At 40.5% G+C, this 18,510-nt stretch overlaps 2 protein-coding genes across 2 annotated transcripts in view; one reads left to right on the top strand and one right to left on the bottom strand.

The window, feature by feature from the left end:
• The window catches only part of RPA3 (replication protein A3), a 4,881-nt gene extending 3,372 nt beyond the window's left edge, over window positions 1-1,509 (bottom strand). The window contains exon 1 of the mRNA XM_026036275.1: window positions 1,416-1,509. Coding sequence (XP_025892060.1) covers window positions 1,416-1,509 — 94 coding nt within the window. The remainder of the gene's footprint in view (window positions 1-1,415) is intronic.
• Window positions 1,510-6,111: 4,602 nt separating this feature from the next.
• UMAD1 (UBAP1-MVB12-associated (UMA) domain containing 1) overlaps window positions 6,112-18,510 on the top strand; it is a 66,335-nt gene continuing 53,936 nt past the window's right edge. The window contains exon 1 of the mRNA XM_026036270.1: window positions 6,112-6,210. Within this exon, the coding sequence (XP_025892055.1) occupies window positions 6,129-6,210 (82 nt within the window). The 5' untranslated portion in view covers window positions 6,112-6,128. The remainder of the gene's footprint in view (window positions 6,211-18,510) is intronic.

An 18,510-nucleotide genomic window follows, 5' to 3' on the forward strand; every position in this document is an offset into this window, starting at 1 on the left:
CCGGTCCCCGCGCCGCCGCCCGCGCGCCAAGAGCCGCCCTGGCTCCTCGCGGCGCCCGCCGCGTCTCGCCGGTGCCCAGAGCGTCCCGGGAGGCTCCCGCGTCCCCGCGCGGCGCCGCCGCCCGGCCGCCTCTCCCTGGCCCCGCTCTCGTTACTCGCGTTTCTGCTCTCACGGAGCCCCGGTCGCGGCGCTGCGGGTGCCCCCGTTTTGTGCCGCCCCTCAGAGGCTGCCGAAGCTTTGCTCCCCCCACTTCCCACACGAAGCTTCGCCTTCCTCCTTCCCAARAAAGCTTTGCCTTCCTCCTTCCCAGGAAGCTTCGCCTTTCTCCGTCCCAAGGAAGCTTCACCCTCCTTCCTGCGTGTTCTGCAGCGGTGGCCGCGGGCCTGTGTCGGCGCTTGTACCAAAACGCCACGTGGCTGGTGCTGAAGCAGCGCCTGAGCGTTTTCCGTTGGCACCCGTTAGTCCCAATGGGAACTGGGGACCCAAGCGAGTTACCTCCGTGTTTGGAAACACAGCAACCAACTGACATAAAGCGGGGCTGAGATACGGGTGGCGACCTTCATAAAATCTTGCCCTTTTTAGTGTTTTCAAACAAATCTTTCCCTGTGCACAGGAGTTCCTCCACTCAGGCTTTCCTGCGCCAAGACTCGCGTTTCTGCAAACATTTGAGACCATCTAACACTCAGCTCTGTCCTAGAAGGACGGTCCCTGTCGGGATGGTCCCAGAACAGAGCCCTGGCCAGTTCTGACCCGCAGGGGTGAGTTCAGCCGCTCCCTGCCAGGGAGGGACCTGGTTCCRCGACAGCTCCGCCAGCAGAACCAGCTCAGCCAAGGCTCAGGCTCCTGCGCCGGGGGGATGTCACCTCATCCCCTGTCACGGTGCCATCCACCCTTCCAGGCGCCYGCTTGCCAGGGAATACGGTGATGATGATGATGGGACCGTTGGTGACATAGCACATAAAAGGAGAACCTGCCGCTGGGCAAGGGGCAGTTGTGGAGCCTTGCAAGGGTGTTGTACCCAGTAAGTGCCTGGCTTTCAATTTTAGCATCTTCTGCTGTCACTTTTTTATCATGCCTTTTTTTTTTTCTTTTGCGGCATCATTGAGTGTTTTTATACAATGTCAGTTTGGATGGCAGTTTTTGGTGTTTYTTATCCCATAAAATGTTATGAAATCTTATATTTTATCTATGCAAAATAGTCTTATTAGTGTTTCTTATTTGCATTTCCTTTTTTTGCATTTATTGATACTTATTCATATATTTTTGACTTATGCTTCTTAAAACCATGAGAAAGGAAAATAAGTATCAATCAAGATACTGTTAAGTATCAAGAGAAATATTCTGTTGTACTTTTTGTTCTGCACATAGTAGCTTATACTGGGCAGGAACCTTTTACATTGTTCTTTCAATGTTACAGAGATATCTTCTTTTTATTGTGTATTCCTCTTCAACTGGTTTTCGTGTAACAAACGGGTTGACAAGGGCTGGAAACCTCTTGCTCTTTTTCATATTGCTACTTTATTGGTCAGTCTTAATGGATGCTAAAATGGAAGAGAGTTGAGAATCTCTGTAATGTCCTTCCCTTTCTCCTTCACTAGAGCTTAAGCTGCTTGATGTGAAGTCGTTTGAATTCTTCTAAGTTTTGTACCTACTTCTGACCTCATTTCATCGCTCCTGTAATAACTGAGAATCCACCACAGTTCTGCTTTGCTGCATTCCTGGAGCTCTTCTCTGTATCTTAAGCTGCATTATTGGCATTTTTCTAATACTAAATCACTTTTCCTGTCATTTGTGAGCATTGTGGAAAAACAGCTGAAAATTAATGCTGAACATGCCAGGACCATCAATGTCTACAAAAAGGGTTTAAGATGGAGTGGGCTGGTTTTAATCTCGGGTCACCCATGCTTCTTGTCAAATGAGACTGACAAAAAGCACAAGGAACAAATTAACCCCTTTGCACAGCTCTGTAACTCATCTCTGTCCAGTTGTGTGTATGTTCTCTTCACATAAAGGCGAGATAGTCTGTGGAGTTCCACGGAATTGCTGGAGTTCACAGTTTATTGCTTGCTAATGATTGAAGCAGTGCCAAACACATTATTCTTAACTATCAGCAGTTGAGATGGAGGAAGGAAAAATTATGTTCACTTTTTGGTGAGGGTGAAACATAAGGAGAACGGAATTGCTTGTTTCTAGCAAGAGAGATTTTTATCTTTAGGAAGTGAATTCAATTTCAGGTCTCCTAAAGAAATAAAATTAATCCCATCTGGAGAGGGAAAGTGCTGGGTTGTGTAGGAGACATTACTGCAGGACTGGGGTACTATCCTGAATGGTGGGGTACTTTCAGTTATTTTGTGTTGTCAGCTTCAAAGGAAAAAAGATTTTAAATTCTGTTCTTTATATTCTACTTACCGTGCACCCAGGTCTGTAACCTTCAACTTTAGTTTTTAATCTGAAGTTAAACTTGTGCAGAAACCAGTTGTTCTCAGCTTTTGTTTCCTGGTATTTCATCATTTGCACCGACAAGTAGTAAAACTTCAGCCTAATTCTGCAAATGTTTAAGCTGTTTACATTCAGCTCAGTGTCTCTGTTGCACAGGGACTTTTTTTTTTTCTGGTTTTGACTTGTAATTCAAGAAATTTAGGAGTTAAGTTTCACATTGCTTGAGAGGTTTATGTTTATTTTTGAAGTAATAGAGCTGATACAATTCTGAAGAGAGCAAATACTGTATATTGCTTATCTAGAACAGTACATAAATACGTACTTCATACTGCTCAACTTTTATTTTTTGTGTCCCCTCCTCCCTATTTCTGTGGATATTTGTGAAACTTAACGACTGTGCTCAGCAAAGATACTGAAATATAGTTGTATAGCTGAAATATTCCAAGTAATAGTTGGCATGTTCCTTGCTTCATGGGGGTTATGTGGATCTGTGTGATTTAGGATTTAACTTTGTGTCTGAGTGGTGAACATCAGAGAAAGAGCGTGCCCCATAAAGCATATTAGTCTTTAAATATTCAGATCTGTTACCACTTCCCCAGCATCTGCAATCACAACATACAAGGTACGCTACTTCCTTCCTTCTGGACCAGTGTTTTTACTCAAGAACTGGAGGCCTCAGATTGTGGAGTATCTTTCAAACAAAGAGGGGGGGATATAGTTTTGTTTTTGGGAAATACTGCAGGGAGTGCCATTCCGCTACAGAAACCTGCTTCAGAAACTGGACTGCAAAGTAAAGCTGAAGCCTTCCATGACCAGGTGAATTTTGTGTTTTGAAAACAACTGGGATATTGGCAAAGGTCTGTGCCCTGTCAGCAAAACGAAAACATTTTGTGTGTTAAAGTTCTTGTAATGTTAATTTGCCTCAGAATCGAACCATCTGTTTTGGAACTGTTTGGTTTTTTAYGCTGTGATGCATGCAGGATTCAAAATGTGATAAAGGTCTGGCTTCCTGTACAGCTCCTTTGTACCTTAATTACATATAGACTGAAAAAGATGCAAGATAMGCACAAGAAAGGGAAGAAGAGGAGCACTATTTGCTAGTTAGTACTGAAAACTGTACAGTAATGTGTAACTCAAAGAGGAAAGAATGTGATTGCATGGGGCAACCACAGCTCGGGTACCTGAAGTAGCTGGCTGGGATGTAAAAGCCTTTGCTAAGGCTACCCATAGGATTTCCCAAAACCCCTTGATTTAGCTTCTTGCTGTTGTACGCCGAGGAAGAAGGTAAAATTGCCTTTCAAAATGTTCCACAACTGCCTCTCCTTCCTACATCATCAGAGCCGAAACCTGACTCTTGAGTTGGGTTTTCCCACCAGGCATGGGCCTCACAGCCCTGACTGAAGCAGGATGAGACCTGCTCCCCAAGGGCGCCCCGGGAATCAGCAGCTGGCACCGTGTGCTGGGCCCGGACTAGCATCTCTCCGGGGAGAAGGCAAGAGCTAAATGAGGTAATGAGGAGTTTCTACCGGGTAATCTCCATGGAACCAGGCTTATTAGTATTTCAAGTGGTAAGGTAAGAAAGCCAGCAAACAGGAATAGGGTGAGGATAAGTAACATTTATTGTTTTGGGTTTTTGTGCATGCGCATGAGCAACTGGTAGCAGGCCAGCCTGTAATTCTCAGGTGTCATTCCACTGTTTGAACTGCATTTGATTTTGCTGTGTATTATTAAAGCTTATTCCTCAAGGGCAGTGCTTGTGCTTCATACAGGATTTTATGTCATCTGGTTTAGGGAAGTATTTGACATCACTTGTACCAGCATAGTGGGTGGCAGCTTCTATATGGTGAATAATCAGTGAGGCATGTGAAGTAAATTGCTGCAGGCAACTGGCTAGAACAAAAAAAAAAATGATGCTTATAGTTAAAACTTGGGTAGGAAGTGAGGAATTCTGGAAACTAATTGAGGATTTTTTCTTTTTATTACAAACCCGAAGTGGTAGGGCTCTTCTCTGCTTCACTCCTTCTAAATATTCTTTTTAAAATCTAGTCTGAAATAGTTATCAATATCAATAGTTATCAGAATTTTGTGCTGTGCCTGTTTGCTTTAGATTTCACTTGTTTTCTCTTGTAGAGATATGTTGTTAGCATTGCTGCTTCCCTATTCCTTTTAAATGCTGAAATGGCATATCTTCAACTTTTAGTATTTTATATCGGTATTTTAGTAGAGAAGAGCTTTATATACCTTCCTTTAAACCTTTATCTCCGCATTTGACACTTGGGCAGCATCCTAAGCACTCCCCAGAGAGCTGCRTAGCTTGTCCAGCTGTCCAAGCTGAGCACACGAGCTGCTTGTCTGCACCTGTGAGCTGGAGGGACGTGAGTCTTCAAGCAGCTCCTGCTGCCAGGAGCCTCTTTCTTGATTATCTCAGGTCTATGGCCTGGGGCTGAAGTGCTGGAGGAGCCAGCCYGTGGAGATTGACATGTTACTGCATTCGACTCGATGTACTCAATGTACAACTAGAAAACAATATAGAGCAACYAGAAAGATGGTGTTTTCTGTGCGCTCTAAATATGCACAGGTTTACAGGGTCAGCTTATTGAGGACCTGTTGTTTGTGCTCCATGGGAATCGTTATTATCAAGTTTTTCAAGAGATTAAACTCTGTATGTCTTCTATTATTCTGTATCTTCAAGTTTAGCATAGTTATAGAASTTTCTTTGAAGCATGTACTGCCTGTCTGCAGATCTTGGTGGCCTCATGGCTGTTGCACTCCACGAAAACCTGGCAGAGCTGCCTATCTTTGGCTGATACTCACTGGCTTTCTGTTGATGTGAATTTGTCCTTTTTGGAGCTGTTCAAAACTGTTTCAATATTATCTTACCATCTTGAGAGAGAACAAGTCCTCAGCATAATATTTTGCAGTTAACCTTTTTATCTGGTTAAATTACGCCTTATTGTTTTGTTTTATTTGATGTGAGCTGAGAGTTCTTATCCACTTTGGGAGATTCTTGTAGTAATTTACTGTAATGCAGAGTTTGCTTAATTATTGTGCAGTTTCTTTTGAGGAAATCAGTAGTAACTCATAATCAAAAACACCCAGGAGTTAAGCTGTCTCTATGAACTAGAAAAATCAGGGACTATGCTAATGTTGTATAGGGTTTTTTGTGTGTGTATTTTTGCTTTTAGACCAATGCGTGACAATTAATCTCTGAGTAATTTGCTCTGTTCAAGTACAACCTCGCTATGAAGATATATTTCCTATAGGATTGTGCTTTGGCCTTCAAAGTTTAAATACTTTAGAACTAGCTATACAAGTTTGAAAGAAAGAAAGTTTTTGTAGTGACAATTTCAAATATTGGAAGCTATGAGAATATGGAAATGGGTTGACAAACATTGAGACAAGTTTCCTTCCACTTTTCTCTAGAAAGATTTTTTTTTTTTTATGGTTCTGTCTCCATTCATAACTTCATAGAAAACTCTTTTATAGTTTACTCCTTTTCTTTTGCATATATTGAAAGCCAATTGCTACATCAGTAAGGTAGAAATTTCAAATTCAGTGCTAAGCACTTAGCTGTAACATTGCCATATTTAGCTTTGAATGTTACCAACTTCTTATTATGACTTCTGTTGTTTTGTAGTCATCTAACATGTTTTTTCTTCGTTTTAGATAGCAACTTTAAAGAAGAGGCTATGTTCAGCTTCTTCCGAAAAACCCAAGATTCAAAGAAGGTTGTGGTGCCAGAGAGAGAAGCAGATGGATTTGTTATCGTGGGTAAGTGATGCAGCTGTATGAAATGGGTCTTGTCATCTCTGTAAAGAGACCTTCTTTGAGGTGTTTAGACAAAATGAAAAGCGGTAACAGAAGCTATGATAACTATTCAGAATTTTATTATTCAGTTTACTATTCAGTTTTATTCCCAAGTGAGGGCGTAACACTAAGCAGCTTTGTACTAAATGCCTATGTTTTTTTTTTTGTTGTTGTTGTTGTTTTTTCCCTTCCTAATATTGCATTTTCTGAATAGGGAAACACTCTTATTCAAGATGGTTGAAGGTGTTTCTTGTTTTCTTCTCATATTGTGAGCAAGGAAAGGTCACAGAAAAAGTAAGCTCAGAGTTGAGAGAAAAGAATATCTCTGTGCATCTGCTGGAGGACTATATTTTTTCAGGTTCCCTCATTCTATTATGCCCATCCAAAGTCTTTTTATGTTGGAAGTCACAAAGCATCTCCGTATAATGATTCATAGAGTGAATGTAGATGTGCTAACTCAGAATTTGACTTGCTTAATTTTCATCAAATTATTCAGTTTAGATGTTTTAAGGTCTTTTTGTTATACAAAAAAGGAACTGTAGTGTCCATAGCCTGTGAACTGGGTAAATTTTAGGGTTTAAGCAAACTCTTACAGTCTTGCAAGAAGTATCAAGCATGTAGAAGACAAAAGAATTTATTGCTGTTGTGCTGTAACTGATCCTTTTCTTTTCCCCTCTTGAAAATTCATGTTTTCCTCCTTGTAAACCTGTCATCATCAATATTCAGCCTCTGCTGCTCTGATTTACTGACTTTTTCTTACCAAGAATCTTACTGTGCTGCTCAGTTTAAGCATTGCTTCTTCTTGGGACTTTTCAACATTTAAGTCATGATTCTCAAAATCCAATAAAGCTTTATTAGGAGCACATAAATTCATTGTAATTTTTCTCCATTAAAGAAACATCCCAGACCACCTACCAGTTATTAAAGCAGGACTTTTGCCACATCTGTGGCTCTGTGATGCCATGTTTAACAGTTGACATCCACCATATTTTATTCCTCTGTAATTTTTCTTCTCACCCCTATTTTAACAGCTACATCAAATCACTGCAGCACTTGCATTGTAGAAAAGATGAAGGACACACACCCTGCTCCCTAAGTCCCACTTTTCCCTACCGTGCTTCGTACATCCTTGAAGGCCGTACAGAACTAGTAAACAAAATTTACACTACCAACTATTTGTAGTGCTTCTTTCTATTGGAGTAGACATTATTTTTGCTCATTATGTTTCCTCTCAAAAGAACACAAATAGTCATAGACATAGAAATAAAATATTTAGAAATCTTCTCCCGGTCACGAGAAGAACTTGCAGTAGTTAAGGAGGTGCTGGCTCTGTGGAATTAACCTAAGTATACCTTCTATTTGGTGCTGCTGTCTCAAGAAAAGGAGTTTTACAAAACAAGTGTGATGAGACTTGGACTAATATATAAAACTTCTCAAAAAAGAATAGGGCAACAGACATTTTTCATTCAGTGAGATGAAATACAGCATAAAACAAACCTTTACTTTTACCTAAGAAAGTAGAAGAGAATTGGTATTCGATGAAAGGTGGAAAATTCATTTCTTTTTTTAATTGAGATGAGTGATATTGCATTGCTACTGCATGTTGACAACGTCAGCGCCACGACAGAATTACACAACTAGTTTGCTAAATTTTGATGATAGCAGATACTCTTGTTCTGTCTGAAGTGTGGTGGGCAGGTGTGACCTATTTTAAGGTAATCTCTGCAAGGCACTCAAACCTTGGATTTATCTACAGTGAGGTTTGTGAACATTCCTCTGATATATTCAGTATTGTGTTACTAGTTAATTCACCATTATAATTCCCTCATCCTTATTTGAAAGCAGGAGCACCCTCATCTTTGGGGCTGAGAAAAGTAGGCTTTGCAGCCAAATGAATGTTTCRTTTTGTTAACCAGTTACTGCAGTTATATTCCAAAATTACATCCTCAACAAATTAGGAAGTCATCTGTACTAAAGAGGTAAAGAAGCAAAACGATCAACAAAAGTCAGTCTTCAGTCCTGGAAATCGCCACTCTTTTTCTGAAAAGCAATATCATCCATATTTTTCCCCTCCTTCCCATCATTTCCATGATTTTTTTTCCTAAATACAGTGTCTTTTTTTTTCTTTCCTTACAAAAAAAAATTGTAAACTCTTAGTGTTGCTGCAGCTCTTTGTTTTTTAGCAGCTATTGGTAATGTGTAGTAGAATTCGGTGAAACTCTACAGTTTTTCTTTAATATTTAAGAAGTTTTAGTGATGCTAATGTGAAAGGCTGCAGTTTTTAAGTACACTGTTATATTAAAAAAATGCACAGGGCTTTGTGCCAGCTGGAAAAAAGATAGAAGTGTCTCAATGTCCCTCCACTTTCTGCCTCTCTGGGCTTATTTTACATATGTTTTTAATGTAGCAGTAAGTGTTTGTGTGTTCTTTTTCCAAAAAACAAACTACTATTCATTTTCTTGTTTAAGTTTAAAAATATTTAATGCTGACTTCACAATAATCTGAGGTTTGGGAGGAAAAATTAATACAGTTTATCTAAGAATGCTTTAAATGTCAACTTATGCCAGTGTAGGTGAACACTTGATGCTCACACCAAAAAGTTGCTGTATTAAATAAATAACCTCTTTCTTGAAGTGCTGCTGTGTTTTTTTTGTTGTTGTTGGTTTTTTTTTTTTTTTTTAATTTAAATAGAGCTAATAGCACATTTGGGCATTAAATATTATGGTCAGAGTTGATTACACAGGAAAGAGGAAGAAATCAGAAGGCAGTCCTGTGCAACACTGCTTTTTTCTTTTTAAGTTGCTAGGAGGTAATGGCCACCCTTCATTCACTAAGGAAGTCGAAGTAATCCTCCTGGGTGCAGGTTTTGCACAAAAACAAATGCATTTTTCAATAGGGCCACTAGATGGTGATTTCTCGTGTGTTCTCTAGCTGCTTTTTCTCCATCTCTTTCTCTTATACCCACACATGCAAACACACACACACACACACACACACACAGAATCCCCCGCACAGTCGGGTAGGAGTAATTATCAGTGCTCCGTTTCATTAGACTGTAGGTTTTCAACAGATTTCTAAAAAGCATTTTACAGCCTAAATATCAAATCTATAATGGCATTCCAAACTAATAAAAATAATGAAGCTTGAAATGTTGACAGCATGTATCTAGATGTTGGCTTGTAATTCCTTCCAAACAGAGCTGTTGAGGCCCATGTGGGACCTCAATAACACAAAGAAGTAAATTTGCATATTTTACAGCAGGGGGAAAAAACAGAATGCAAAAACATGAATAATTAGGAGCACAAGCTTCATGCTATATTAATACTGTTGAAAAGCATGTGTTGATTGTATTCTGAAAGCCAGTAGTGATTTGGTTGAGTGAACTCAGTCAGCATCTCTTATGCAGATTAAAGGAACTGGGTTACAGAACAACTGAACTTCATTGTTTTCCTGCATAAGTAGGTATATTTCTTAAAGGATTTTTCTCCCCTAAGTTCTGCACAACACAAGAAGTCTCTTTTTAATGCCTTATCAAAGCGTATTTTTTGTTGACAAAGGCTCCCTCGGTCAATTACTTGTATATTTCCTGATTTTTATAAATAGTTAACCTGCCACAAATCAGCTTTCAGAATTTTTAGCACTTTCGTATAAATGGTCTACTTACTTTTCTTTACCTTTTTTATCTTTTTTTTTCTTTTTCTTTTTTTTTTTTTTTTTTGCTTTCTGAGGTTTTACTCCATGAAACACATTCCTGATGCTTCCATGCTCTGCATTTGTTTATTTTTAAATTTTCAAAAATGCCCATCCTGGAATGCTACTTTCTGAACCTGAATCATGTGAATCATTGTATTGGCTCATATTGATTGCAACATACAATGTATGATGCATTTTTTAATGATAAAAAAATGAATTTATGTTGCTGGCTAAGCTTTGGCCTTTGCTTCAGAGCTATTTCAGAAAGCTTCTGGGTTTTGAACACTGACTTTAGGTGGAGAAAGAAAAGAGGCTGAGGATTTCTTCTTTAAATTGTACAGCATTTATATTTCTCTGTAAGAAAAAAAAAGTTCATATATGTGCTGGTGTTTAGAGTTTATTTTAAGGTTTTAAGATGGGAGAAAATACATTCTGTATGCAAAAACAGTTCTTTTCAACCTGTCTTTTAAGCACAAATTCTTAAGTTACATAAGCAAAGGAGCAAAATGGTAAAACACACCAGTCGTTTTAGAGATTAATGTAATTTTAAGAAGTTAAATGGGCATCTGGCAAAAGGTTGTTTTGAGGTCACACATGCATCTGACAGTTTGCTGCCAGCCCTCTAAGAAAATGTTGGTTGGAGCTGTGTACATGTTTTTCACTTTAACTTCTGACTTAGRTCATTGTAGTCACTGTCCACATCTCCAAAATGAGAAGTTCCGACCTGCTGGTTTAAAAACTCCTGCAAATAGAGTGGTGGAAATAGGGTAGTTTGAATTAAGAGAATTCCCCCTCATCCTTTTTTTTTCCTCCAAAAACCTTATCCTCAGGAAAAGCGAGGGCCTTCCTTTGACATGATGACAGTTCTGCAGCAGTGCATTTATGTGGCTGTTACCTTATTGTTCAGCCTTTGCTTATAGCATTGAGGTCACTTTACTCCCGGGCATCCCTGAGTGCTCCCCTTTACTCACTGCTCCCTGAGTCTCTACTCATGCCTTAGGCTGCACAATCATTCTTAAAGCAATTTGCAATTGGGTTTATATATTTTAAAAAAAAAAAAAGTGGAGGAGGGGAAATCCTTTTTGCTTMTTGGGAAAAGGAGTAAGAATAGCAAAACATAGTGGAAAAGTAGGGATTTTGAAATGTTGCTTGTAAACTTCTTTTTTTCTGGAATACATTGGTCATTAARTCTTTCAGAGTGAAAAGTCTCTTTTGCTTTTTGCTTCTGCTTTGTGATGCGGAGAAAATTATTCAAAGTATATTTTAGTCCAAGTCTGATTTTCCAATGTAAGGTGAACTTACAGCCAGGAATAACTGAAAAACAAGAGATGGAAAATCTCTTCCAGGAGTCTGTGTTGCTGTCCTGGCAGGTGATAAATTCAGGTTGAAGTCCCTTTTTCCCCAATTTGCAGAAGAGTTTGAACATCACTTTTCCCAAAGAGAGCCCACGCAATCACCATCTGTCTGGCTGAAGTTATTCACCCCATGTAGCTGTTAATCAACGCTAATTTTCTCCAAATGTAGTATCCCCCACACACTCCAAAGGAGGCTGTGTAGGGGCAGCTCTGAACGCATTTTCTCTCCAGTCAGTCAAATCAAAGACATGATTATTTGCTTGTCATGTTGACTGTGGCTTGTTGAAGAGGTTCCACACGAGGCCTTGTGGTCATGATCACTTTAGTTTATGTTTCTTACATCTTTGAGTGAACCATTCTATTGCTCTTTTCATTGTCAAGAAGATGTCCTTAGAGGTGGTAGTAAAAATCGAGGGGAATGCAAAACCCTCTCAAAAATAGTGGGCTTCCTCATAGCAACCCAAGACCCTTGAGAAGTTTGTCCCTGAGCAGTATAGTTTTCCTGTGCCTTTAACCTTGCCATGATTGGAGTTGACCTGAGTCACAGCCACATCACTGCCTCACTGCTCTTTTATCCTCAGTTTATGCTTGATTATTTGGTATCCAAATTCAGTATGAGGCAAAAATGTTGACAGAAGAAAAATGTTGAAAAGCTCAGTTGAGTTTTAAGTCATGAATGTTGTTGCAATATGAGTATTTCTCCCTCTGACCCCCCTCCTAGCAGTTCAGCAGATGTCTGTAGGCTCTTCATTTCCTTGAGGTTTCTTGTTCGGTTTCAGAGTGTGATGAAACAGATGTATTAGACAGTGATGTGCAGGGTAGAGCTGTTAGATGGTAATTAATTGAGCTCCCTGTTTACATACAATCTTGAAACCTTTTGGCCAGATCTGACCCTCCTTGAATTAGATGTGTTTGTATTTTGTCTTGAAGAATACAAATGCAGAAAGCTCTTGCAATCAGTAGTAGTAAGCTACTAATGGTAGGAGATATATTTTTGTTTGATTTTTTGGAGGTTTCCTCTCTCTACCTATTACTTCTCTATTACTGCTTAAGCACATGTCCAGCATTAACAAYATACTATTTGTTGGACGTCACAAATTACGTTAAAATGATCCAAAGTCACAGACCTTTCTAGCAATATATATATTTATATATTTATAGTTTTATATATTTACATTTTAATGAAAAACTGTTTCATTTTTCATTTTAAATCTACTCACTGCTCTTCTGCTGAGTCCTGTCTAGACCAGCAACATACTGTATTTTTCAGGACTTCAGACTCATAGTTTTTCAAGTATTGGAGAGGACAAACTTCAAACCCACAGTATTAATTTTTATCTTTCTTTCAATTTTTTTGGAAACTTGGCTTGCATTTGAGAGAGAGAGAATGGAACTCTTACTTTTCTTTTTTTAACTGTTTTTAATGAAACCTACCTAAATAATTGCTGCTGAAGGGCTTTGTCTTAAGATCTTCACTGAGGAGGAAAGCTATCATTAAGGAAGAYTTGATTTACAAAAGTATTTGCATAGATAGTGTAGAAGAAGGCAGCCAGTATTAGCTTTAAAAGGTGGACAATGGGAAAAGGAACTAGAAGGGGGGGAAAAAATAATGTTTTTCTCAGTCCTAGACTTGTTTTGATTTAACTTTGACTTGATTTAACTAATCCATAAGTTAAATCAACACTGCTGTAAGGAAAGGCATATAAGACTTTGCTTAAATTTTAACAAAATAGACCTTCTTTCAAAATACTCCCAGCTTACAAAACTTTACTGTTCTGTGAACGCAAGGAGAGGCTCAGGAAAGAGCTAGATGCGCTTTCCAACTGGTGCATAGAACTCTGCACAAAGAGGAMGGCGTGATCCCAGTAACGAACATCTCTGAAAGTCAATTTAAAAATGTTCTGAGAAGATTTGTTTAAAATTTGTTTAAAACAGCAAAAGCAGGGACCATGGGCAGGCCTGCCTTGCTCTGGAGCCGGAGTGCCTGACCGAGGCTCCATTCATCCGGCACGTCCGGGCACTCGATCGGGCGCCCGAGGCTGAAGCGACGGGATCTTCCTCGCGGGCTCCTTGCGCGGGCGCCCTGCCCTGCTGCCCTTGGACACGCGGGGACTTGGCCCATGTCTGAGCTCCGACGCTCCAGCCGGGAGGGTCTGCGTTTTGTGCTGGCTGCTCCAGGGCTCGGGAGCTTCCCTCCGACAGTGTTGATCATTAAACTTGGATGACGTGGGAGGAAGGAAGCCGGGACACCAGTCTGCACTCCCCAGCCTGTGTAGGTGGTGGCTTCTGGGGGTCTTTTTTCTTTGTTTTTAACTGAAGTGATTGAAGGTAAAAAAATATGAACTGGTGACATGAGCTCATTCCCAGCCCTTAAACATCAGGCTGAGCCTTTTTACTGATTTCTTCACCTCTGTCCCTGCAACCTCTCCTTCTTGGACAACTAAAGCCCCAGGCTGTCCAGGTTGTGGCCTGACTCTGAGGGCTCTCCATGGGGAGGCAGGAGGTTGAAGCTCTTCATAGTGCGGGACCCAGCTCTCAGGTTCAGGCTTTTGAGTCTCCCGGGGAGAAATCKGGGGGAAAAGTGGGATCTGCTCCCACTTCCCCGTTTTCCTTTCCTGGGGAAAGGTGGCGGCCAGGCTTGGAGTATGTCTGGAGGGAGGGGAGGTGGGAGTCTGGCAGCTTCCTGGTCACATCCAGGATGTTTCTGTTTACATGCAGGAGCCACAGCTAATGAATTTAGATCCCTAATGTGCTTTGTGGCTTCGGAGACAGCTGCTTTTGTAGATTGTTGTTTGGATAAGCCTTTCCAGACATTATACCCATTCTAACCATCTTACTTGTGCCCAAATCCATGCTCTGGCTGAAGAAAACGAGCTGTTCTTCATTATAATATGCTTTTCATTTACATAATATTCTCAGTCAAGTTCAGTATTTGTAAATTTTTCCATTGCGCTCTGCTGCCTCTTAAAGAMTACAAAGAAAATACCAAAAGGCGGGAGGGCTTCAAGAATAATAATTAAATATCACCTGAAAATATGATCCTCAAGTTTGTAAGTCACAGTTGCTTATACAGCTATTATCTATTAACTAAACATAAGCAGCACATGTGGCAGGCCGGGTTGTTTTGCAGCGGGTCGTGTGCCTGGTTTGTACTCGCTCCCTCTGCAGTGTTCTGCTTTGAAACTAAGGCCAAAAAAAAAGGAAATCTTTTTTAAAGACCTCCCCACAAAAAATTATTCTCATGCTATATTCTTCAGGTTAAGCAATACAGACCATACCTGCTTAATCTTTCAGCAGCACATCTTATGCACTTACCTTTTTAGCACCTAGTCTTGAGAAAGAAATGTGTTCTTTTCTAACCTCTATTTGGTGAAGCAGATGAAGAGCTGAGGAAGACTATTACTTTTCTTTTTTCCTTTTGCATTCTCATTTCAGAAGGGATGATACCTATCAGTGGTTTTGTCTATGCATTTCCTTTTTTGCCTTTTTTTTTCCCCCTGCTTCTTCCCACCCCAGCTTCAAACCACTGAAACGTCTAAATCCTTTGCACTCTCCAGGTTTGTACTTCTCTACATCTTCAGCACTTTCTTGACAGCCTAAGACATCTGCTTGCTTGTCTTCTGTACCTGCAACCAAAGAGTCGTTTGTACAGGGAATGAATTACGAAGTCCAACTCCTTCTGGTGAGAACATGTCTAGGAACTTTTGATCTTGACTGCAAGGATAAGGCTTTACATGGGATGCAGGAACTTGTTCTCAGAGGCTCTCACTTCAAAACTCACCTCTCCGTTCTGTTTCTTGTGATTTTCCTCAAGTGCAGCATTACCTTYGCCATGCAGAGAGCAATCAATGGTTAATTTTGTTGTCTATCAGAGTAGCGTGAGGGGTCAAATGTGGTATCTGGAGTRATAAAGTTGAGTCTTTTGATTTAATGTTTCAAGAGTCCAGTGTGTTCTGCCCCTTTGAAAGGGTTGAACCATGTGCTGAAGTGCTGTGGGCAGAAGGTGATAGCTAGTTGTACAGTAGTCTGTGTGCTTTGTGGTTTCAATTTTATTCTGTGAATATGTCTGGGAAGATTTTACTGTCAAAGCACCACAAAAAACAGAACTGGTGTTAAAACAGTGAAACCAAATAGGTTTTGAGAGATTAGGATTTTGAGTGTTATTTAAGATGGATAAGAGCCACAAACAGTACCTCCAGAAATCATGTAAAAGCCATTAAGAATATAATGTGGTCCTTATCCTACCTTTTCCCTTCAAAAAATCCAGCCTTGCTAACTGAGAAGTTGTGTTCTGAATTATAAATGGAAAGATCTATATGAAACCCCACTAGAAAGTACAGTGTGTTTGTAATCAGGATAACTAACAGGACATACACTGCTGTAGAAGCATGCCAAAATTCAGGCCAAGCACAGATAGAAATACCCTGCAGTGCATTTTGTACTACTAGTTATTAATATCCTGTCTACTTTTAGATATTGCTAGCTTACTGTTCATAAACCAAAGATAGCCAAAAGAGTCTTGATTCATACATCTGTCAGACAATATCCAACAACATCCAGAGGAAGAGCTTTCTCTACAAAAACACAGACGATACATGTGCTCCTCACATGCTGATACTAGCAAATACGAGCTTTCCTTCTTTGCCTTGACATCTTATTTGTGCTGACTGTACCCTGAAGCTCGTCACGGTGGTGAGACTCTTGTTCACATACTTGGGAGACCACAAATGGTGAAGAAGCTCTGGAAAAGTTTGTGGGTTCCCTTGACACCTCAAGGTGTGTTTTGGGGGAGTTAGCTGTGACCTTCCTACTCTCCCACTGTGGATTTATGTGGTTTTATTTTTGTCAGTAGAACTTTAGAGGTTTTCTCACCGGTGGGAATAGGCTGTGCTACAGCCTTGTTGGAAGTGCTTGGACATTTAAATCTCAATGCATGCTGAGAAGGGGGCGCTGTCAATTAATGATCTAAGGCTTAAAATGTTTGATGGTGGGGAAATCTGCAGGTTTCCTCTAATTTTTAACTTTGATGCAAAAGAACAGAATAAATGTAGCTGGAATAAACAGCATTATGGATGGGGGAGGCTTTGTTGTATTTAGTGTCTTTTTACTCTTTTCCCCCATAAATTCTACACCTATTTTAACATGGGAGTGTAAATTACTGCTTCCCCCCCCTTATTTACACAATATAGAGGAAAATACCGAATGGATCCTTGCAGAATGCTACTCAGTTTTGCTGCATGTGCACCACCTGCTTCTGAACACAATATTTCTAGCAAGCCATATGCATGTGCTTTTCTAATGCCAATCTGAGTGTAATGAATTCTTTCCCTAACAGTCAAATGAAATAATAGCCTGAATTAAAATAAATATGTGCATTGGAGATAGATTAGATACAAAATTAAAGTTGAAAAGAATCAAAGCTAAATGCAGAATTAACCAAATAAAGCAGATTTCCACAGTTCTTGCCTTGTTGCTGTGAGAGCATGTTGTTTACTTTCAAAACAGTAATTCCTTTCACTTCCAGAGGAGCTACTTGGTCCGATAATTGTCCAAATTGCAAGAGGCAGGAACAGGTTAAATATCTGGGGCAGCCTCATGATACTGTCCCAGTGCTGTGGTCACAAAGAGAACCAAAACGTGGTCAGGTGTGTGAGTGTTTTCCGTGATCGTGACCTCTTCTCTCGACACAGGGGAATCGGAGCATTAAACACGATGTACGATGAAACCCCAGCAGCTAAATGCTCCGTTCCTGCCGTAGAACATGGGAAGAAATGGGAGAGCAGCCAAATATGTCTTTAATTTACTTTTAAACTAAATGATTTCAGGTGGCCTGTCCACTGGGTTAGTGTGTCCACGTAAATTAGATGCCCTTTTGGCCCCAAGGCTAGCAAATTTTGAAATGAATAGGTAGTCAGGTAGAAAAGGCATAACTTAACCAAAGACACGATGCAAAGTATTAGGTATCCCTGTTCAGCCTTCAGCTTCTGTTGTCCCTAAGTCTGTATCTTAAATCTAAAAAGAGCCATAAGACCTTGGCCAGCTTACAGATGCTTGGGGGAAACTTTGGGTTATAACTACACGTTAGGGCTTATTTTTAATTGAGAAATCCAAAGCAACGTCACACAGACAACAATTTACTTTGCGTCTAACTAAAATAAATACTGTACCAAAGGCTTTTTAAAGAAATACATTTAAGCTTTTTATTTAAGCTCCTATGTATGAAGGTATTSCACAGATGCATACAATTGTCTTTATATAAAGTTTCAGTTTAAAGGTTTGGTCTCAGTCAAGTTCTTGTTTTCCTTGGGTAAACTGAAAGCCCTGTTAGTGTAGTTGCTTGCATGGTTACTTGCTACTTTTTGCATTCAGTGTAAGTTGAAAGGGGATGCCATGTATTTTGTATGCAGCTGTCCATGCATTTTCAATATAGGAGGAAATACAATCAGTTCAGCATGACTGGACTACTATAAATAGTTCCAGAAAAYTCCTTCATTTCCTCTCCATATTTATTTCTGTAGTATGCCTTTCTGACTCTTTAAAAAGTTTGTATGAAGTAAGGAAACTTGAAGGTTATGTTTTTATTTATAAATGTGAAGTTATTGCACAGAGTGGTGCCCATACTTGAGAAAAAATAAAATACAATAAGGATCATCTTGTCCAAAAGAATTTGGACTTGTTTTACTCCTTGACTTTCAAAGAGWTAATGTTAAGTATATATAGCTATCTTGGATAGTAGGAGATGATTTCAGCTTCCTCTTTTTTTCTTCCTCTTGGTGGGGGCTAATAAATTTAAAAATGAAATTTTATTTTGGAGTTTCTAGTCCACTTAATACACGCTTCCAGGTGAGAAGGCTGAGATTTTGCTCTCTGAATATCCCCCGTGTTGCTCACGGTGGTGGGTGGTGCTGCCTGCCAGGCAGGGCGGCTCGTTGTCCGTGAGGCCGGTGAGCGCAGTCCTGCCAGGCCGGCGAGCGCAGTCGCCATCCCAAGGCCTAGTGCAGGCCCAAGAAACTGGCAGCTCCTTCACATGGAGCGAAACCAGTGCAGCCCCCGTCCCGATCCTTCCCTTCCCTCGCCCCCGTCCTCCTCCTGCGTCGTGCCCTCCGCCCGGGGCTGCCTCCGGCCTGCCCAGAGGCACCGGGCGCTGCGGCCGCTGCGCGGGCCCGAGCGGAGCACGGAGCCCCGGGCAGCTCCTGGCCTGCCCAGAGGCACCGGG

This window comes from Nothoprocta perdicaria, unplaced genomic scaffold (assembly GCF_003342845.1).
Source record: "Nothoprocta perdicaria isolate Ctin4 unplaced genomic scaffold, notPer1 scaffold_174, whole genome shotgun sequence".
NCBI classification, from domain to species: domain Eukaryota; kingdom Metazoa; phylum Chordata; class Aves; order Tinamiformes; family Tinamidae; genus Nothoprocta; species Nothoprocta perdicaria.